Raw genomic sequence first — 24,320 nt, forward strand, 5'->3', positions numbered from 1 at the left:
ATTATAATACTATTAGATGTTAAACTAACCTTACATCCCTAGGATAAATGATATTTGGTCATTATATATTAGCTTTATAATATACTTCTGGATTTGACTGCTAATATATTTTTAAGCAATTTTTGTATCTGTGTTTATGAGGTTAATCCATGCTTTTTTTTTTTTTTTCCCCCGGATATTTTTGATTGACTTTTGGTACAAAGAATAAACTGGAAAGTGTTTTCTCCTCTATTTTCTGAAGGAGTTTATGAAGAATTGATATTATGTAGTCTATACATTGGAGATCAGATCAGATCAGTTGCTCAGTCGTGTCTGACTCTTAACGACCCCATGAATCGCAGCACGCCAGGCCTCTCTGTTCATCACCAACTCCCGGAGTTCACTCAGACTCACGTCCATCGAGTCAGCGATGCCATCCAGCCATCTCATCCTCTGTCGTCCCCTTCTGCTCCTGCCCCCAATCCCTCCCAGCATCAGAGTCTTTTCCAATGAGTCAACTCTTCGCATGAGGTGGCCAAAGTACTGGAGTTTCAGCTTTAGCATCATTCCTTCCAAAGAAATCCCAGGGCTGATCTCCTTCAGAAAGGACTGGTTGGACCTCCTTGCAGTCCAAGGGACTCTCAAGAGTCTTCTCCAACACCACAGTTCAAAGGCATCAATTCTTTGGTGCTCAGCCTTCTTCACAGTCCAACTCTCACATCCATACATGACAACAGGAAAAACCATAGCCTTGACTAGACGAACCTTTGTCAGCAAAGTAATGTCTCTGCTTTTGAATATGCTATCTAGGCTGGTCATAACTTTCCTTCCAAGGAGTAAGCGTCTTTTAATTTCATGGCTGCAGTCACCATCTGCGGTGATTTTAGAGCCCAGAAAAATAAAGTCTGACACTGTTTCCACTGTTTCCCCATCTATTTCCCATGAAGTGGTGGGACCGGATGCCATGATCTTTGTTTTCTGAATGTTGAGCTTTAAGCCAACTTTTTCACTCTCCACTTTCACTTTCATCAAGAGGCTTTTTAGTTCCTCTTCACTTTCTGCCATAAGGGTGGTGTCATCTGCATATCTGAGGATATTGATATTTCTCCTGGCAATCTTGATTCCAGTTTGTGTTTCTTCCAGTCCAGCGTTTCTCATGATGTACTCTGCATATAATTTAAATAAACAGGGTGACAATATACAGCCTTGACGAACTCCTTTTCCTATTTGGAACCAGTCTGTTGTTCCGTGTCCAGTTCTAACTGTTGCTTCCTGACCTGCATACAAAGTTCTTAAGAGGCAGATCAAGTGATCTGGTATTCCCATCTCTTTCAGAATTTTCCACAGTTTATTGTGATCCACACAGTCAAAGGCTTTGGCATAGTCAATAAAGCAGAAATAGATGTTTTTCTGGAACTTAAATCCCTTATGATTATACAGTGGAAGTGAGAAATAGATTTAAGGGCCTAGATCTGATAGATAGAGTGCCTGATGAACTATGGAATGAGGTTCATGACATTGTACAGGAGACAGGGATCAAGACCATTCCCACAGAAAAGAAATGCAAAAAAGCAAACTGGCTGTCTGGGGAGGCCTTACAAATAGCTGTGCAAAGAAGAGAAGAGAAAAGCAAAGGAGAAAAGGAAAGATATAAACATCTGAATGCAGAGTTCCAAAGAATAGTAAGAAGAGATAAGAAAGCCTTCTTCAGCGATCAATGCAAAGAAATAGAGGAAAACAACAGAATGGGAGAGACTAGGGATCTCTTCAAGAAAATCAGAGATACCAAAAGAACATTTCATGCAAATATGGGCTCGATAAAGGACAGAAATGGTATGGACCTAACAGAAGCAGAAGATATTAAGAAGAGATGGCAAGAATACACAGAAGAACTGTACAAAAAAGATCTTCATGACCCAGATAATCATGATGCTGTGATCACTGACCTAGAGCCAGACATCCTGGAATATGAAGTCAAGTGGGCCTTAGAAAGCATCACTACGAACAAAGCTAGTGGAGGTAATATAATTCCAGTTGAGCTATTCCAAATCCTGAAAGATGATGCTGTGAAAGTGCTGCACTCAATATGCCAGCAAATTTGGAAAACTCAGCAGTAGCCACAGGACTGGAAAAGGTCATTTTCATTCCAATCCCAATTAAAGGCAATTCTAAAGAATGTTCAAACTACTGCACAATTGCTCTCATCTCACAAGCTAGTAAAGTAATGCTCAAAATTCTCCAAGCCAGGTTTCAGCAATATGTGAACCGTGAACTTCCTGATGTTCAAGCTGGTTTTAGAAAAGGCAGAGGAACCAGAGATCAAATTGCCAACATCCGCTGGATCATAGAAAAAGCAAGAGAGTTCCAGAAAAATATCTATTTTTGTTTTATTGACTATGCCAAAGCAAGGAGATACAACCAGTCCATTCTGAAGGAGATCAGCCCTGGGATTTCTCTGGAAGGAATGATGCTAAAGCTGAAACTCCAGTACTTTGGCCACCTCATGCGAAGAGTTGACTCATTGGAAAAGACCCTGATGCTGGAAGGGATTGGGGGCAGAAGGAGAAGGTGATGACAGAGAATGAGATGGCTGGATGGCATCGCTGACTCGATGGACGTGAGTCTCAGTGAACTCCGGGAGTTGGTGATGGACAGGGAGGCATGGCATGCTGCAATTCATGGGGTCACAAAGAGTCAGACACGACTGAGCGACTGATCTGATCTGATCTGATATTGCTTTTTCTTCGATCCAGTGGATGTTGGCAATTCGATCTCTGGTTCCTCTGCCTTTTCTAAAACCAGCTTGAACATCAGGAAGTTCACGGTTCACATATTGCTGAAACCTGGCTTGGAGAATTTTGAGCATTACTTTACTAGCTTGTGAGATGAGTGCAATTGTACAGTAGTTTGAGCATTCTTTGGAGTTGCCTTTCCTTGGGATTGGAATGAAAACTGACCTTTTCCAGTCCTGTGGCTACTGCTGAGTTTTCCAAATTTGCTGGCATATTGAGTGCAGCACTTTCACAGCATCATCTTTCAGGATTTGGAATAGCTCAACTGGAATTCCATCACCTCCACTAGCTTTGTTCGTAGTGATGCTTTCTAAGGCCCACTTGACTTCACATTCCAGGATGTCTGGCTCTAGGTGAGTGATCACACCATTGTGATTATCTGGGTCATGAAGATCTTTTTCGTACAGTTCTTCTGTGTATTCTTGCCATCTCTTCTTAATATCTTCTGCTTCTGTTAGGTCCATACCATTTCTGTCTTTTATTGAGCCCATCTTTGCATGAAATGTTCCTTTGGTATCTCTGATTTTCTTGAAGAGATCCCTAGTCTCTCCCATTCTGTTGTTTTCCTCTATTTCTTTGCATTGATCACTGAAGAAGGCTTTCTTATCTCTTCTTGCTATTCTTTGGAACTCTGCATTCAGATGTTTATATCTTTCCTTTTCTCCTTTGCTTTTCTCTTCTCTTCTTTGCACAGCTATTTGTAAGGCCTCCCCAGACAGCCAGTTTGCTTTTTTGCATTTCTTTTCTGTGGGAATGGTCTTGATCCCTGTCTCCTGTACAATGTCATGAACCTCATTCCATAGTTCATCAGGCACTCTATCTATCAGATCTAGGCCTTTAAATCTATTTCTCACTTCCACTGTATAACCATAAGGGATTTGATTCAGGTCATTCCTGAATGGTCTAGTGGTTTTCCCTACTTTCTTCAATTTGAGTCTGAATTTGGCAATAAGGAGTTCATGGTCTGAACCACAGTTAGCTCCCGGTCTTGTTTTTGCTGACTGTATAGAGCTTCTCCGTCTTTGGCTGCAAAGAATATAATCAATCTGATTTCAGTGTTGACCATCTGGTGATGTCCATGTATAGAGTCTTGTGTTGTTGGAAGAGGGTGTTTGTTATTGTTATAAATTGGCGAAGGCAATGGCAACCCACTCCAGTACTCTTGGCTGGAAAATCTCATGGACAGTGGAGCCTGGTAGGCTGCAGTCCATGGGGTCGCTAAGAGTCAGGCTCGACTAAGGAACTTTACTTTCACTTTCATGCATTGGAGAAGGAAATGGCAACCCACTCTAGTATTGTTGCCTGGAGAATCCCAGGGACAGAGGAGCCTAGTGGGCTGCTGTCTATAGGATCGCACAGAGTCGGACATGACTGAAGCGACTTAGCAGCAGCAGCAGCAGCAGCAGTCTATAAATAGTTCTAGACTTTCCCAGTGAAGCCTTGTGGCCATGACTTTTTCTTGGTTTGGAGATTTTTTACTAATGCTTAATTTTTCCCACTTGCCTTAGATCTATTAAGATTTTCTAGTTCATTTTGAGGCTAGAGACAAAGAACTTGCCGGGCAATGGAGAAGACATAAGAGATGTGGGTTTAATTCCTGGGTCGGGAAGATTCCCTGGAGGAGGGCATGGAAACTCACTCCAGTATTCTTGCCTGGAGAATATCAAGGACAGAGGAGCCTGGAGGGCTACAGTGCATAAGGTGTCAGAGTCAAACATGACTGAAGTGACTTAGCACGCACATATGTGACAATATATGTCTTTCTAGGAATTTGTCCAGTTTATCTATGTTGACTGAACTTTTGGAATAAATTTAAAATATTATTTTATAATATGAATTTCACTTATGGTATTTCACTTCTCCTTTATTCTTGATTTTTATAATTTGGCCTTAATCTTTTTTTCTTGGTTTAAGTTGCACTTTAAAATGTTAAGACAGTTCTAATTCAAATTGGCTCAAAAAGTTATCGGATTTGATCAAGATATCATGAAGAATAAAGAAAGATTTAGGAAAACATTCTTGAAGGCCTGAGGGACAAAATAGAATGAGTTAATTATTATCTTAATTGACCACAAAACTATTAATAAGTTGGTTATTCAATATAAGCAATATGAATCAATAATAATGGGAGTTTGAATGGCTTGACTACTGGGAACACAGCAATTAATTGTGTAAGGTTTTGAGTATTTAATATTTACTAAGTTCATATTTGAATTGACTTTATAATTGCTCATTGATAACCAGTTTCTAATATGGAAGGGTTTTGGATAATAATGTTTATGCCAAATCAAGTTTAAAGAAATGTCATCATTGTTGTTTCAAAGATGAGATGAGTCAGAAAAGAAATGTCATTACTTTACCATACCGTTTAGTGAATTACATACATAAATCAAAAAAATTTCTATATTACTCTAATAAAAATATTCCCTTGTGAAAAGGTCAATTCTTACATGAATACAGTAGTTGTCAAAGAGAAATGTTGCTGCTTACCTAACCAGATTTACAAATAGAAGGTGACATTTTTAAACCTTTAATCGTAAGAAGTTTTACAAATATACAATAGAAGAGTTATATATTGAAAACTATAAACCCATAACTCATTTTGGACAGTATGAATAACCCATCTTTGATGTTGTTACAGTTTTTCCTCTGTTCTTATTTGGGCATTTATTTTGTAATTGCACGTACCTCTGTGGCACAGTCTGTTGGAGCATTTAGTTGCTAACCAAAAGGTTGGGGGGTTCAAATCCACTCAGGGAAACCTTCCTCTCTGCACCTTTTAAGGAAGTACTCAAAGGGTTTGTGGTTGTTTCTACTCTGCATCCTTTCCATGAAAGGCCAAAAAAGTCTCCTCTACTTCTACCCTCCTGTCCCAAGAATGAGTACAACTAGCAACTGTATCTCTTCAGTTTTCCTTTACTGTGCATGTTATAAAGCCCAGCATCTACTGTTATGTTAGGGACTTCTGTGTTGGCTCAGATGGTAAGGAATCTGCCTGCAATGCAGGAGACCAGGGTTTGATCCCTGGATCAGGAAGATCCCCTGGAGGAGGGCATGGCAACCCACTCCAGTATTCTTGCCTGGAGAATTCCATGGTCAGAGGAGCCTGGCAGGTTATAGAATCCATGGGGTCACAAAATCAAACATGACTAACACACATTTTAATTGCCACAGTGACGCCTAGTCACATTTATTATATAGTGGTTCTAAAAGTCTTATAGTGCACAGGAAAATTTCACACAACAAAATATTTGGCTTTAGCTAAAATACCAAAAACTCAGCTTTGAGAAACACTTTTAATAATAAGATATTACAATAGTGATTATATTTTGAGACACATTACTCATTGGGACAGATGTAAAATCTATATTTCAGGAGGATAAATATTTAAAACTACCAAAACAGATCTTCTCATGGGTAAAAATCAGTTTAAATTAATAACATGTTTATACATTATAAACGCAAGTCAGTATTGTAAATATAATTGGGAGAGGAATCTTGTCCCATCCTCACAGTAACTTATTAAACATTCCATTTCTCCCGCTTTTATGTTATCTGTGCCTGAACTGGTATATGACAATGGATTTCACTTTGTCATATATGAATATGTGAGCATTTCTTAAGCTACTGCTGACAATGCTTTTTATTTTTTTAAATCAGTTTTAGCATAACAGAATATTGTAGGGTTGTCAGAATCCATCATGTGGTAAGATTTATATGCATTCTTTAAAAGCATCCAGACAGAGATCTAAAACAATGCCAATACTGTGAATCTTCAGTGGCATTGCAGATGAAGAATCTAACACAAAGTGGAATGAACATAATATTTGGATTTCCATAGTCCTGAGTTTGGATATTAACTCCCCATTCCTTTAGATGTGTGACTTTGGACAAGATACTTCAATAACCTGGGGCACTTTATCCATCTGTAAAGTTTCATTAGATAAAATAAATAAATTGAAACATATCCATTATGTTATACCTTATTTGTTGAATTATGCCTGGTCTTCTTCAGCAAAGGACAGAGAAGTTGGTACCATACCGCAGGTTGGGACTAAAACTCGTGATGTGATATTGACAGAGACAGTTTTTCAAAACAATATTTTTTGACACAGTAGGAAGGAAATGCTGTTTACTTTGTCCTTTCTCATCATCAGCAAATAGTTTTAGGGTGCATCCTAACTGTCCATAATCTCTTATTTCTACTTCCCTAAGTTTATTTTAATTTTCATCTATAAAAAATCATCTCTCCTTCATATTCCTTGTAATTTATCATCTTTTTAGGGGGGATCAGTTTGAGAAAGTTATTTAAATATGTAGATGATACTACTGAATAAAGTCATAGACACACATATAAAAGCATATGTTTTATTCAATGAAAAATATCACTGTTTAGTGAAGATTGGTCTTGTTAACTCTGGTTTGATGGCTGCACTTTTGATGAAACATGAGCTAAATGGTTGTCCTTAACTTTGGGGATGATTTTCAGGGATAAATTCTTGTGTAGTGCACTGCTAGTTCTCTGACAGTGAGACAAGGAGAGTGCCCATATTCATCTTTTTATCATTTATACATGACACAATGCCTCAGTTTCCCATAAAGGAAAGGTCATCTGGATTCCATATGAATGCTGATTTTTAAATGTTAATGATATTCACTATAAAAGCAATAATGGATCAGATTTTGTAATCATCTTTTCTCCTTGTATGTTTTAAACAGGTAACCCATTATTAACCAGCAGAGTCAACATATTAATTAATGTCCTAGATGTCAATGAATTTCCTCCAGAAATATCTGTGCCATATGAGACAGCTGTGTGTGAAAATGCCAAACCAGGACAGGTATCTTATCAATGTTGTTATTTAAGATTTTATAAAACCTGCTATATGCATGTGTTTTAGGTTAGGAGACCATGCATGCATATAGACATGGATCACATGTCTTCATAAAATAAACCATAAATGGTAGTATATTCTTTTGAATTAATGGCATGTGTTGCATGTGGAATTATTACCACATGGGATAAAAATGATGGCCTAGTGAATATATTCTGTATAACTAACAGTTCTAGGATTGCATATTCTGCTATTTTCTATAGACTATGAAATTTCCAAAAAACTTGTGCCTGCATGTCCAGTAAGCAAAAAACTTTAGACAATAGTCTTCTATGATGTTCCTTACTTTGTTCACATGCTTTTATGAAGGGGTGCATAGATACTCTTAAGCCTATGAAGAATGGAAAACTTTCTCTGGTGGCCTTGAATAGAACATCTGGGTTATTCAAAATATCTGAATTACATTTTCTTACTAAGTATTACTCTGGAGGGAGGTTCTAGTGGGGAGAGCATATGAGGAAGGACCACATTGTTAATGAAAGTTACTGTCAAAATCCTAGCATTTATGTAGGTAATGGTGAGTAGCCAGCTTTTCTATAAACACTATTATAAAGGACTTCCCTGGTGGCTCAGATGGTAAAAAATCTGCCTGCAGTGAAAGAGACCTGGGTTCGATCCATGGGTCAGGAAGATTCCCTGGAGAAGGGAATGACTACCCACTCTAGTAATCTTACCTCTGGAATTCCATAGGCAAAGGAGCAACAGTTCATGGGGTTGCAAAGATAGGACATGACTGAGCAACTAACACTTTCACTTTCGTAAATGAATGAATGGAGATATGATATGATATGATGTAATATGATTAACAATAGGAACCAGGCATGAGCAGATGGTAAGAGTGTGTTATGCAATAAGAATACAATTAATCCAATAATGTGCACCTAGGTTCTGAAAGAAAAATCCATCTATATGCTTTGGTTTGATGTCTATTTTAATTTCTTTTATATATAATAACTATTTAACTACTAATTTAAGTAAATTTGAAGTTTAATTATTACCTGAGGAAATATCTTAATATTTGAAACTATATCTTTATTAAAAATGTCCTTTAATATCTAGTACTTGCTCCCATTTGAGTGTCTTCTATTGCTTCATAGAATATTTCTCGCATGGCTCTAGTCGTGATGTTCACTAGCCTTATATATATTTGATTAATATTAAATACATTTTAAAAGTTATCATTCACACTTGTTTGTTCCTAGTGCCTGGTAGCTGTATGAGATGAGTCACTACAATTTTTTAAAAATACTTTTATTGGAGTATAGTTGGTTTTCAGTATTTAGTTTCAGGTGTACTGAAAATTGAATCAGTTATACATAGATGCATATCCATTCTTTTTCAGACTCTTTTCCCATCTTGGTTATTACAGAATACAGAGTTCCCTGTGCTATAACAATAGGTCCTTATTAGTTATATATTTAGATTGTATTTGCTAATTCTAGTTTCCAAGTGGCTACCATTTTTATCAGTGTACATGCAGAGTGTTCCCATCAGTACAGAAACTTCTAGGGCATTGTGTTGCTCTATTACCTCTTTTGATAATTTGGAGACAATTCCCTGGTAGTTCAGATGGTAAAGAATGTGCCTTCACTGCAGACTTGGGTTCAATTCCTGGGTCGAGAAGATCCTCTGGAGAAGGGAATGGCAACTCACTCCAGTATTCTTGCCTGGAGAATTCCATGAACTGAGGAACCTGATGGGCTACAGTCCATGTGGTCATAAAGAGTTGGGTATGACTGAGCAACTAACACATTAATTTCATTAACTTTATTACAGGATGACTTATTTAATCATATGTTCCCAAGTGATAAATTTGCACCTTTAACTTTAAAAAGACATATATATATATATAAAGTTAATGCTTTATCCCTTTAAATGACGGCAAATTTTTTGCTGGATTTCATTATTTGCAAAGTTATAAGAGGCTTCCCAGGTGATACAGAAGTAAAGAATCCAACTGCCAATGTAAGAGACAAAAGAGACATGGGTTAGATACTTGGGTTGGGAAGATTTCCTGGAGTAGCAAATGGCAACCCACTCCAGTATTCTTGCCTGGAAAACCCCATGGACAGGGAAGTTTGGTCCATGGGTCTATGGTCCATGGGGTGGCAAAAGAGTTTGAAACAACTGAGCGACTGAGCACACAGACAAAAAGTTAAAAGAAGTTTATCAAAATTTGACAATTTAGAAGTATTTACTATTTTCCAGAACATTCCACCTGCCCCTCAAAGCTAGTCCTTTATTTTTAGGTAATGTGGGACATTGATTATATCATGGCAATCAGAATCATGTAATGCACCAATTGAAAGACTTTTGGAAATAGAACTCTAATGTTTCTATGTTTCTCGAATAAATTAAAAAAATTGGGAATAGTAAAAGTTATTAGAGATAACTTTATTTTCGTATACTCAGACAAAGTGGTAAGAAATCTGTGGAATCCCTGAAAGCTCTTTTTCCTAATAATTATATGTCAAGCATTTTGTATTCTTTTGGGCCACTGTGCTTAGTCACTCAGTTGTGTCCAGCTCTTTGCAATCCCATGGACTGCAGCCTGTCAGGCTCCTGTGTCCATGGGAATTCTCTGGGCAAAAATGCTAGAGTGGGTTGACATGCCCTACTCTAGGGGATCTTCCCAACCCAGGGATGGAACCCAGGTCTCCCACATTGCAGATGGATTCTTTACCGACTGAGCCACCAGGGAAGCCCTTTTGGCCCACATTTACAAATGAAATATAACCCTGAAATATGAGATATACAGTATATGAGCATTTTCTGCTTTTTACCCCAGCCATCCTAAGGGTCTAGAAACTATGCATAGGAACTATCTTTTTTGGATTATATAATAACTTAATATACATGTATGTATGTATATATGCCTTACCTATCTATCTCTGTGCCTGTTTCTACCTATCAAAAGAAGAGAAAAGATGATTCTACATAAGTCAATAGTGATTTATATGATGAATCAATGCAGTATTGGCCCAAGTAGTTCCTTAGGGCAATAACTCCCAAGTGTCAATTCCAGATCATTGCCAGTTTATACCAAAAAGGTCACCTCTGTATGCTATTTTAAAAGATTTTTTTGGTGTGAAGTTATTTTCTTCATAAATTTTGATGTTGATTTATTATAAAAAAATAATTATGTTAGTTGATAGCAAAGGCAAAACAAAACTTGCAAATTAATTCCCAAATAATTTAAAGAAATTTTATGGATGAGATATAGTGATCTGAATACATAGTTTTATTTGAGGAAAATTGAAGCTTTTCGGGGTATGCGTGGTAATTGACTAAATTGCCGTATTCCACAACTTGGCCTTTGGTGTTGAATCCATGATACTTCTAAAGGCTAAATAGATCCTGTGTGGCTGAATCACAGTAACACTTGTTGCTGTTTAGTTGCTAAGACATGCCCATATCTGACTCTTTGCAACCTCATGGACTGTAGCCTACTAGGCTACTCTGTTCACGGGATTTCCCAGGCAAGAATACTGGAGTGGGTTGTCATTTCCTTCTCCAGGAAATCTTCCCTACCCGGAGATCAAACCCGTGTCTCCTGCACTGCAGGTGGATGCTTTACCATCTGTGTTACTAGAGAAGCCCACTTTACTCACCTGGAAACCCCCACAGTAAAATAGGCAACTGAAATTATCTTTAGAGATCCCATGATCAAATTAACAATTACCTAGTACTGAACTTGAAATCCCAGTATATATGTTGTGTTACTTGTGTGTGGTCCTGTTTGTGCCCAACAAAACACACAGCTATATAGAAGGCAGATAACAGTCATAAGTCTGAGTTTTAACCATGGAATAAAAACAAATAGGGGCAAATAACTCTCATGTTTAGTGGCATCAATCTAAGTGCACAGGATTATCTAAGTCCTTCCTCTGACAAATTCAAAATTAGTCTAAGAATGTGTCACCTGAGCAACACACTGCCTTCCTCTTCTGCACGCTTGTCCTGCAATTTCTTCCTGATGCAACGACATTGCATACATTAATAAATAAATACCTCAAAGTCTTTTCTATTTGTTTATTTATATAGTGAATTATCATTTTCATAGCTTGGCTCTTGAAAGTTAATCACCAAATTCCTAAGGGCATCTCACTGAAGTATTAGAATTTTAACTGTTTAGATATACCACTTTCGGGAGCAATTTAGGAAAATTTTTGAAACGAAGTTGGCCACGATTACTTCTTAAAAAAAAAACAAACCTCCAAGAAAACATAATTTATATTCTCACCCACTGGTGGGGTGGGGGGAACATAACAACAAAAACAGATGTACAGCTTCTGCTTCTTTCTCACCATTTTACTTATTTATGAAGATAAAACTCATTCTCACAAACATAATGATACTAATTTTTTTCCTTGAAAGGACTTTTAAATAACCAGAGATTTTGTTTCCAGTAAGTATTTTCATATTTAGGCTAGAAAGCATTTACTTTGTCTAATTTAAAATGCAAGCAAGTACATTTTAATTTATTTTGATTATTAGTGAGAATTTTCAACATTGTTATTCTTTTTAGTTATGTGGGCATCGATTTACAATTATTCCATACCCTGTAATTGTACCTGCCACTATTAACTCTAAATACTTTACTGTTTATAAAAGTATTTGTAAATGATTGGCCCAATGATATAAATTCTAAAAATGTCATTTTGGTTTCCTTGCGTGTTTCATTAAATATATGTATTAGCCTGGCATGTAGAGTTCCCTTTGAAATCAATGACTGATTTCAGGTCTGATCTCAACTTTGTTTCAGATAATTCAGATAGTCAGTGCCGCAGACCGAGATCTTTCACCTGCTGGACAGCAATTCTCCTTTAAATTATCACCTGAAGCTGCCATCAAACCAAATTTTACAGTTCGTGACTTCAGAAGTAAGTTTAACCACATAAAAATTTAGCTTTTATCAGGCAACTTTGTAAAAGAACACAAAGGTATAAATCAATGCTCTTCCTAAAAGTACTCAGCTTCTTAAAATATAGAAATCTATATATGAGAAATACAAAATTTATGACTAACAGTAAAGTCAGTGTTTAATAACCTATATAGACTATATCTAATGAGGCAAGTTACTTCCATTTATAATGGGGGTGATCCCTTAATGAGTCAGACAACTAATATACTGTCCGGGAAATTACTTTTCATCTTTTAAATATATCATTTTTTTACATGCACTGCTCATGCATACAAATAATTGTTTTATTTGTATGACACATGGTATGGTGCAGGCTTTTTAGTGAAAATAATACAAGTTTTCACTGCTACTACCATCACTGTTACTAATTATTTTTTTCCTTTTTACTGTTACTAATATTATTACATCTGCTGTTATTAAAATCACTACAAAAATACAAAGGACACTGGATTAAATACATTAAGGCTGGAAACTGATCAGCTGTTCTGACTTTAGTTAACCTGTCTATAAGCCATTTAAAGAGTTTGTAGCTTAAACCCAATGACCTGAGAAGTCTTTGAAAGGTTTACACGAGAGCATTTTAGCAGATCAGAATGGATCCAGTGTAGAAAACAATAGACGAAGACAAGACTATATTTGATACTATTGCATAAAATGGATGAAAGTGTCTTGAATTAGAGGCATGGCTGTGAGGATGGGGGTTAGTGACTTGGGAGATAGAGTACATAAGCTTGATGCTAGATCTCCTAGACTCCATGTAAAAATGATGAGGAATAAAACTAGTAAGACTTGAGACCATTGGCTTGGGCAACTAAGTAGACAGTCATATAATTCAGGAACCAAAGTATTGACTGTTTTCCACCATTTTATATTTGCTGGAGAATCTATATTTGGTTACTCATAATAACATAAATCAGATCATCTTTGCCTCATGATATATATTCTCATGATCTAAACATGTATTTGCCACTCATGCCATTTACCATATCCTCATTTTATCTTGTTATATTTTAAGTGTAATTGGAAGTTTTTTTGGTTTAAATGGATAGACGCTTTTTCGCCTTTATTTTATGAGAGCATTTAAGTTCTACTCTTTTAGCAAATTTCATTAATACAGTACAGTGTTATCAACTACAGTCATTGTACTATAATATAGATCTTCAGACTTTATTCATCTTATAACTGAGAGTTTTTAAGCCTCTTACCAACTTTATCCCATTTCTCCCCACTTCTAGTCTCTGGCAACTATTTTTCTACTTTATATTTCTATGTGTTCTACTTTTCTTTTTTTCCTTAGATTCCCCATGTAAGTTTTATCATGCAGTATTTGTCTTTCTCTGTATGGTCTATTTCATTAGCATAATACCCTCCAGATTCATCCATGTTGTCATAAAAGGCAGGATTCCCTTCCATTTTATGACCAAATAATATTCCATTGTGTGTGTATATATGTATATCTATCTCTCTCTATATATATACATATATATCACATTTCTTTATCTGGCAATTGATGGTTATTATGATTCAAACTCCTTACAAATTTTAATGAATCTTGATGATTTAACACATTTTCTTTTCTTTTCCATGTTTCTTATGCTGTTTTAGAAAAGTGAAATGTATACATATATTCACACATATATACATATATGTAGCAAAGATATAGAGTTGGGAAAAGTAAAAAATCAGAAATAGTATATTGATATGTGTCATATTTTAAAGACTACATTCTTAGGTAATATTATATACTGATTCATCCTTTATAATCTTTGTTCTCCTAATCATGTAAGAAAGCATACACTGAGGATTGTTTTCCCTGTGAGATTTTGACATCAGAAAAAAAAAAAAGTGTTTTGATACAACATATTTCTTGTCTTGTAAACAATTTTCTATTCTTTCTCAACGGAAAATTTAATTCTTACTGCAGACAAGATTAATGTTTCTTCTTTTCCAAAGGATTTTCTTTGATTACATCTGATTACATTTAGGCAGCTTTCATAATGATAAAAGAAAGAATTGAAATATGGATGTATTTTACTGACTCAAGAAGAGTTTCCTACCATTTAACAGATATCAACTTGAAGATTTGAAGTGGTACTCATAGTAACCATCTTACCATACGTGTTATGTTTTGTAGACAACACAGCTGGAATTGAAACCCGAAGAAATGGATACAGCCGCAGGCAGCAAGAGTTGTATTTCCTCCCCATAGTAATAGAAGACAGCAGTTATCCTGTCCAGAGCAGCACAAACACAATGACTATTCGAGTCTGTCGATGTGACTCTGATGGTACCATCCTGTCTTGTAACGTGGAAGCAATTTTTCTACCTGTAGGACTTAGCACTGGGGCTTTGATTGCAATCCTTCTTTGCATTGTTATACTCTTAGGTTGGTTTCAATATTAATCACGTATTCTCTTTCTCTCCCTTGTCTGTGTATCTCTCTCCTCATTTTACTATGTAAATCAGTGTTTATTCATTGAGCTGCTGCATATAGATAGAAGGAAGACTATCTATACTGAATTATAGTTTTATTAATTTTCTACTTCCTACCACATGGAAATATACCAATAGAAATAAATATCACCAAAAGTATGTTCAAGCCCTAGGGAATTTTCAAGTATGAACAAACAGTTTGTGGCACTTGGTGCAATGAACTTTTCTATCCCATTTGCAGCAGCAGTTTTAAATTCATGTTTTTACATCCTGGTAATTGTTGTATTGTAGAATCTTTAAAATGACACTAGACAAAGAGTAGTTGTCCAATACTGGTTCAATAAAGAATTAAAGAAAAGAGAAAGCCCAGGAAAGAAGTAAAGACACCTCTGAATTTGTTTTTTTCTGTCTAAAGTGCTGGCCAGAAGCAATTCTTATTCCACTTTTCTCAGATCTCCTTACATCAAAACTCTCACCATTCCCACTAGGACAGAACAGAATACACTAAAATACCGAGAAGCACAGCAAAGGGAAAGGATTGAAGAAAATGTATTCTGTAACATCTCTGTGAGAATGAAAACCTACTTCAGGGGCTTCCCTCTTCCATCAACTTTGTTCAGCTGACTCTGTTTCATTTATTCATCCTCTACTGGATTCACACAAAAAAAGAGATTTTTTTAAATTTTTATTTTTCCAGTCATTCCTTTAAATGAATATTGCAACAGAGGTACAGTTGGGCTCTGTGGAATCAGCTTATATCTATGCATGTGTATTATTTAACCAAAATATTCTGACAAATGTACATACATACCTTTATCTCTGGGATAGAAAATAAAAATTTAAAGTACTTACTAGGATATGTGGCTTGGACGGTAAAAAATCCACCTGCAATGAGGAAGCCCGGTTTTGATTCCTTGATCAGGAAGGTCTCCTGGAGGAGGGCATGGCAACCCACTCCAGTATTCTTGCTTGAAAAATCCCATAAACAGAGGAGGCTGGTGGGCTAAAGTCCATGGAAGAGTTGTACATGACTGAGGCAACTTAGCACACACATGCTAAGTATTTAGCAAGTGTCCACCTTGCAGCTAGGTGTGAATTGCTGGTACACAGCTATGAATGTTGACACTCAGTCTTGCCATGGGGTCTGCTTACAAATCCATCTATTTGATCTCTGTAGCCAATCTCAGATCCCTTTAGATCATCTTATTCTTAGCCATTTTATATATTTCCTAGGGTGAGTGAAAGCATGAGAATCTTGTGGTGCCCGGTAACTTCTATTTGACTCTCAAGCACATCTAATCAGTGTCTTTTTTAGTCATGGCAACTCTAAAGCCATTTTATACATATGCTGATCTCTCTATGAGATTTAAACTCTCTCACATATACTTTGGATGAATAAACCATAGTGTTTTCAGTTCTGAGATCTTCATAAAGCCCAGAAGTGAAAAGTGTTGAACATCTCTTCAAAACCCATTGTACAGAAGCTCTACCTTTATCTTCTCTATCTTCCTCCTTAATTTTGGAAGAAAAGGGAATAAACTTGCTTTAATCATCATGTAGTCTCCTACTTTCTAATCCTGTGACAAGATCTTCCTTCCAAACACTGTTGTGTTAAACACATTTGGCTTTAAATCTATTGCCACTGCTATGGAGGAGAGGGGAGAATTATTCCAGGCAAAATTGAGCACTGACTTAATGGTGTGAATCTGTTTATTCACTCATAAAAAATATATATATTGAAACAATGATGACCATAAGTTGATGGGGAAAAAAAGAGATATTCAATGATAAGAGTCTATAAATTAAGTATTTTAAAGTATGATCTTGTTTAAAGAAGGCCAGTTGATTACTAGGCATTTAGTTTGGAGAATATCTTAATATGGTAAGACACAGAATTTAAATAATTTGTGGCCTTGCTTGACATAATTTGGAAAGCTGACTCTTATACTGTATATTCTTTCTCTTTTTCTCTTGTTTAATGCTTTTAAAAGTGACTTTTCTGTGATTTGTATTTATTTCATTAGAAATAAAGCAATGTTAACACAATGTAAATCTAGATATGAATAATATCTAAGTGTCAGTTATGGGCAACAAAATTCAAGTTTTACTGTGTGCTAAATCACTTCAGTCACATCCAACTCTTTCCCACCCTATAGACTGTAGCCATCCAGGCTCTTCTGTCCATGGAGTTCTCTAGCCAAAAATACTGGAGAGGGTTGCCATGCCCTCCTCTATGGGATCTTCCCAACCCATGGATTGAAATTGGGTCTCTTATGTCTCCTGCATTGGCAGGCAGGTTCTCTTCCACTAGAGCCACCAGGAAGCCCCCCAAGTTTTATTGTGTGTGCTTAGTCATTCATTGAATCTGACTCTTTGCGACCCCATGGACTGTAGCTCGCCAGGCTCCTCTGTCCATGGGGATTCTCAAGGTAAGAAAACTGGAGTGGATTGCCATGCCCTCCTTTAGGGGATCTTCCCAACCCAGGGATCGAACCTGAGTCTCCTGCATTGCAGGCAGATTCTTTACTGTCTGAGCCATCAAGGATGCCCAAGAATGCAGGAGTGGGTAGCCTATCCCTTCTCCAGGAGATCTTCCTGATCCAGGATTCGAACTGGTATCTCTTGAATTGCAGGCTGATTCTTTACTAGATGAGGTACCAAGGAAGACCCAAGTTTTATTACTTCAAGCTATACAGTTCTATGTATGATTGGACAAACCATTCTTTTCTTTATTTTTTTCTTTTTTAAATTAATTTTTTATTAGAGTATAGTTGATTTACAGTGCTATGTTAGTTTCAGTATATAGAAAAGTGAAGTGGCATTCATATACATATATCCACTTGTTTTTAGGTTCTTTTCCCATATAGGTCATTACAAGATATTGCCTACAGTCCCCTGTGCCACATCATAGGTTCTTATTAATTATCTATTTTATATATAGTAGTGTGTATATGTCAATTTCATCTCCCAATTTCTCTCTTCTGCCTTTCTCCCTTGGTAACCAAAAGTTTGTTTCCTACATCTGTGACTCTATTTCTATTTTGTAAATAGGTCTATTTATACCATTTTAAAAAAATTCAGCATATAAATTATGTTGAATTATTTGCCTTTCTCTGCTTTTTTTAATTTTGTAAAAAATTGCCTGACACTGAGATATTTAAACATATGTCAAATATAAGGCTACCGTTATTAGAATTTGTGAGTTTTGCAATGTTTTCACTTTAGTTACAATTTAAAAATGAAACTGAATTTAAACAATGAAAATCAGCATAGGTAGGATCCATACAGATTACAATATGTGTACTTTGAAAATAACAGGATGTCATTAAAAAACTCAGCCAGCCCTGATCAATTTAATTTCTTATGGAGAGATGAGCAGACATAGTCTCACTTTGCCATTTTTGTCTTGTTCTAGCCATAGTTGTGCTGTATGTGGCTCTGAGAAGGCAGAAGAAGAAAGACACCTTGATGACCTCTAAGGAAGACATCAGAGACAACGTTATCCATTATGATGATGAAGGAGGTGGGGAGGAGGACACCCAGGCTTTTGACATTGGTGCTCTGAGAAACCCAAAAGTGATTGAAGATAACAAAATTCGCAGGGATATAAAACCAGACTCTCTCTGTTTACCTCGTCAGAGGCCACCAGTGGAAGATAACACAGACATAAGGGATTTCATTAATCAAAGGCTACAAGAAAATGATGTGGACCCCATAGCCCCACCATATGATTCACTGGCAACATACGCCTATGAAGGCAGCGGATCAGTAGCCGACTCTCTTAGCTCCATAGAGTCTCTGACCACAGAAGCAGACCAGGACTACAACTACCTGACAGACTGGGGACCCCGCTTTAAAGTCTTGGCAGACATGTTTGGAGAAGAAGAGAGTTATAACCCTGATAAAGTCACTTAGAGGAGAGGCAAAGGTTAAAACACAGCCAACAGAAGAAATTTAAGGGAAAGGAACATAAATAGAAATCACGTGCGTGCACATGCACGCATACACACACACACACACGCACACACATACACACACATACACATACACACAGGGCTTTCTAGGACAAGATTCCTTTGATTATCTGGTTTCTAGCAAGTTGCTATATTTATCATATTGTCAGTTTTGGTTTTTTCTGCCAACACAAGATAAATCCTCTAGTGTGTACTTGCTTGGTTTTGTTTTGTTCTTTTGGAAACACACTGAGACAAGCTCAGGCCTATTCAATACAATTTACTGACGTGACAACCTAGAACGAAGATAGCTATGTGGCATCACGGTGGAAGAGTGTTAGATTTTTCTTAATTCCACTAAAGTGCCTATTGAAACTCTTATCATTTAAAGCAGTGTAGACTACTCTCTGCTGTGATGGCATTGCAGGATTCAGACATAGAGGACATAAAACAAAGACACTGTCTTTATGTCAAGGAGCAATAGCAACATGCCGACTTCTCATTCCTTTTAAGGAAAGAAGAAGAAAACTTTCTGAACTCCATCTTCTTATAATTAAACTGCTCTTTTTTCTTTTTTTAAATGTATGCCAATATATATTTGTTTTTTCCTACCCTTTCAGAAAATTGAAATAAATGCGATAATAACAAAGTCAATATGTAAGTCCCAAACTTTAAAAGCAATGTTTGATCTTAATATTAGTTCCTATTAAAAGTGTTCATGAAAATGTTAATTGTTTTCCAAAGAAATAAAATTTTTAAAAAGAAAATTAAAAAAAAAACTCTTTATAAAAGAAGCCTCAGGCTGAAATTCAGATGAAAATAAATAATTGTTTTGTTTTAATTTTGTGCCAATGCGTGAAAGGTTGGTTTTAACAAATCTTCAGATCATTGCAGTCTTCAGTCATACCAAAAATTTAAGTTGTGTTATTATGAAACATTTTTGGGGAAAATTTCATTGATTTAAACAAGGGAAGAGAAATTTATATACAGTTTCTCAGAGTTTCTTACAAGCTAGTGATTCTTTGATGAGCCAGGAAGATAAAACATTTATCAAATAATGCAGAATGGATTTATAGAATTTCTAAATATATTAATAATTACCAAACAAATGAAACATCAGGAACTTTGAAAAATTCAAACCAAATATAACACCTAAATGTACATTAATGCAAGATCTGGCAGTTGATTTATTTATTTTATTAACATGAATTTCAATTTGGAACATCATTCTATTGGAGCTCAGAGTTACTTCTTTACCCTATTATCTGCAATTCTAATATAAACAATATCATGACTCTCCTTTGTAGAAAACAACTTACTTTTTAGTTTGATGAAGTTTCTCAGAAATACTAGATTTTATAAGCAGACAAGTAAGCTGCACTCATATACTGATACATCACTTTTAAGTGAACTTCACAATATCTAGAAAGGCCCTTAACAAAACAGGTAACTACCTATAAAGTAAGAATGTATTTTCTTAATATTATAACTATACAAGTGACTACTGAAATATTAAAACAATATATAGGAAAAATAAAAGTTACTTATGAACCCTTTCTGAAGACATCATCTATATCCAGCTGCATTTCTGAAATATTTATACGTATTTGTATTGCAAAGTGTGAAAGGAAACATTCACATATGGGGAAAATGAGTAGAAATAGAAGTCATGTAGGCAGATTGTATTCAGTCCTATTCATTATTAAATGCTTGCTTCAGAAATAAATATCTGATAGTTATGTTGTGCCAATTTGGCCATCTGAATCTGCATTTCCCGTTGTTCTTTTGGTGTCTCATAACTGCAGACTCTGCTTGCCTTCCTTATCAAGATCAATGGTTCTTCCCCACTTTGATGGCTATACCTTTGTCTCATCGCAGGGAACTGTATTCAGTCTTGATGGAGTGTGATAATTTGCAATATACTTTGCTTTGGGAAGTGTTCATGTAATTTTTTTAAAAAGCTGGTGATTCCATAACTGTTTTGAAGGAAAAAAATATGTCAACTTCTGGGTCTGCCCCAAGCTGGTGATTCCATAACTATTCTGAAGGAAAAAAAATATGTCAACTTCTGGGTCCGCCCCAGCAACATGACTGGCTATGCCATGATGCAAGGTCCTTTGAAGAAGGTTACTATGCAAATCACTTCCAGCTGATTCTTGTCAACAATGAATGCTTGTTGCACCTTGCTAGAGAATCTGACTGCCTCTGCATGTATTTATATGTCAGAAGCAATGATGACACAAAGAAGACAGGGGAAGTAGGTCATTTCAAGGCACGTGACTGAGATACTAAGCAAGCACATGAAATTGGTGGGTCTTACTTGTACCAAATGAGTAAGAAAATAATACCTTTTCTCAGTATCTCTATCTTTTATGTTTGCTAAATCACTGAATTCATTTGTTAGGGCTGCCATGACAAAGCAATGCAGACTAGGTGACTTGAACAACTTTTTCCCCGCAGTTCTGGAAGTTAGAAGTCTAAGCTCAAGGGGTCTGTAGAGTTTTCTTCCCAGGGTCTCTTTCCTTGGCTTTTCCATAGTTGTCTTTTCTTCATTTCACTGCATTTTTTTGTCCCCCCCGCCCAACTCCCACCCGGGCTCATTTCTCTTCTCTAAGAACAGCAGTCACACTGAGCCCACTCACATGACTTCTTTTTTTTAATCTTCGTTAACTCATTAAAGGTCCTTTCTCCAAATATAGTCATATTCTAAGGTACTGATGGTTCAGTTCAGTTCAGTTCAGTCACTCAGTCATGTCCGACTCTTTGCGACCCCATGAATCGCAGCATGCCAGGCCTCCCTGTCCATCACTATCTCCCAGAGTTCACTCAGACTCACATCCATCAAATCAGTGTTGGTTAGGACATCAAAATATGAATTTTATGGGGATGCATTTAGCCCATAAGAACCATACAGATGTTAACAGGAAAAAAAATAAAAAAACATATTTGATTTACAACAAAGAGACATACAAATTAAAGTGAAAAAAGGAAAAAAATAAAAATCACTAAAGGAAATAAGTTCATGTACAATGGGAAACTGCAAATGTGACAAGGTGAGCAGAGGTCTTTTGGTGCTCGTAAATTAGGAATATTATGGTACATCATTCACACTACTGAAAGCACTGGGCCTAATATTTCAATACTTGTAAATATCTGGAGATTCATTTTTATTTATAATATCGCAGTAAATGGCCTTCATTCAGGAGTTAAACAATATAAAAGTGCTTAAAATTTACATGGCAAGGGGTTGGCAATAATTATGCATAACTTTATAATTACATTTGCATGTTTGCCTTTACAGAAGTGTATGCGTACATATTCTATGTAATATATGTATGTTACTTACATATTTTGAAAAATGTAATCTTTGTGGTCAAAGAAGTATTAGATCCACACATGAGTGAAACAGTGGTATGATTCACTAGAAAAAAAATTAAATTTTATTTTGTACCAATTCTATCACTAACTGTAAAAGTCATTTGGGGTCAGAACCTTAAATTTCCTGTGATCTATCCTCTTTGGCAAAATGAATTTGTTGCTCTTGGTGTTATTTACATTCCTCTGAAATTTCTTAACTCTTAAGTTCTAGTTGCATTTACATGAAGTCCGTTAAATAGTTTACGTATTTATTACATAAAACTATGAGAATCATAGAAATCTTTAAAACATAAGTGACAAGCTTCTTTGAATTATGGGTATGATTGGTTGTACATGGACTCACCATGTTCCATGGTAGAAGAGCTAGACAACTACTTCTTTTTTTTTTTTTAGTTTTTATTTTTTAACTTTACAGTATTGTATTGGTTTTGCCATATAAACTTCTTAAGTAACAGCTGTTAAAATTCTTCATCAAGATGGAATGGCAGAGGTGTGCATAGAAAGAAATGTTAAAATATAACCCTAATCTTGAGCCAAAGAGGAAGAACTAGTGTTTTGAAGAAAAGATTAGAAAGGGTATGTTATTCCTTGTCTTTAAGAGGAGGACATTTTAAAAGTCCTTGGACAGGACTTCCCTGGTGGCTCAGTGATGAATATGCTGCCAATGCAGGAGACACGAGTTCAATCTCTGGTCTGGGAAGATCCCACGTGCCATGGAGCAACTAAACCTTTATGCTCTACAACTACTGAACCTGTGCTCTAGAGCCTGGGAGCCATGACTGCTGAAGCCCGCACACCCTAGAGCCTGTACTCTGCAACAAGGGAAGCCAACACAATGAGAAGTGCGAGCATTCCAACTTCAACTAGACAAGAACCTGTGCAAAAACAAAGACCCAGCACAGCCAAAAATAAATAAATAAAATTATAAAAATAATAACGAAATTCACTGGACAAGTTTTGGTAACTGTTGTATTAAAATGAGAATTCCTGGATATTCCATGGTAGTTCAGTGGTTAGGATGTTGTGTTATCATTGTGTCTGGGGTTCAGTCCCTGGCTGGGGAACTAAGATCCCCACAAGCTGTGCAGAGTGGCCATGAAAAAAAAAATTGAAATAAAACAAAATAAGAATTTTAAAAAACCAAAGCAAATATGCTAGCACTATATTTGAGGCAATTTCCAAGTATTGAGGGATCTGAAAAGAACTAATAAAATGTCAGCACACTACATCAGTTTAGCTCCTAAGAGAAAAAGAGTGAGAGTAGATAATTTTGTAAATCTCTCTCCATGTTTGAGAATTTCTGTTGACTCTTTTGTATGAAAAAAAGAAAGTGAAAGTGTTAGTCACTCAGTTATGTCCAACTCTTTGGGTTTCCACGCAGTCTGTGGGAACCCAAAGAGTTGGACACAACTTAGCAACTAAACCACCACCACCAGCCAGCCATTCCCTTCTCCAGGGGATCTTCCTGACCCAGGATCGAACTAGGGTCTCCTGTGCTGCAGGCAGATTCTTTATTGTGTGAGCCACCAAGGAAGACTCTCATCTAATGTACAGTTTAGCTAAGTACACAATTACAACTTGGAATTATTTTTCCAAGAATCTGAGTATTTCTTCCCTTATAACCATTGCTATAAAACAGTATACACACACATGCACATATATATATAATTAAATGATAATTGCAATTTGCAGTATGTTTTTGATTGCCTCTTAATCCTTTTATTCAAGTCCCTTATATTTAGTAGCGTAGTGGATTTTCACAGCTATCAGTCAGTGATTAAATTTCTCAAAAGGAGTTAAACTTTATGAGGAATTTAATGTGTTTTTTTTTTGTTGTTTGTTTGCTTTTATTGCCCAACTTTAAGATGAATAAATGGAAAATAGTGTGTTCAAACAACTTGCTCAGAACCAATAAATAATAAATGAATAGATGGCAAAGGCTTTCAATTGTGAAGAGTTTAAGTAC

General features: G+C 36.2%; 1 protein-coding gene across 4 annotated transcripts in view; it reads left to right on the forward strand.

Annotated features, from left to right (window-relative positions):
• The window catches only part of CDH12 (cadherin 12), a 1,186,459-nt gene extending 1,166,256 nt beyond the window's left edge, over positions 1–20,203 (forward strand). For 3 of the 4 annotated variants that reach the window (XM_027520212.1, XM_027520211.1, XM_027520213.1), the window contains 4 exons: positions 7,491–7,612; positions 12,432–12,549; positions 14,725–14,976; positions 18,439–20,203. In XM_027520212.1, coding sequence (XP_027376013.1) covers positions 7,491–7,612; positions 12,432–12,549; positions 14,725–14,976; positions 18,439–18,938 — 992 coding nt within the window. In that variant the 3' untranslated portion in view covers positions 18,939–20,203. The remainder of the gene's footprint in view (positions 1–7,490; positions 7,613–12,431; positions 12,550–14,724; positions 14,977–18,438) is intronic. The other variant, XM_027520215.1, reaches the window with a different exon arrangement.
• The last annotated feature ends 4,117 nt before the right edge of the window (positions 20,204–24,320 follow it).

Source organism: Bos indicus x Bos taurus, chromosome 20, assembly GCF_003369695.1.
Source record: "Bos indicus x Bos taurus breed Angus x Brahman F1 hybrid chromosome 20, Bos_hybrid_MaternalHap_v2.0, whole genome shotgun sequence".
Lineage (NCBI taxonomy): Eukaryota > Metazoa > Chordata > Mammalia > Artiodactyla > Bovidae > Bos > Bos indicus x Bos taurus.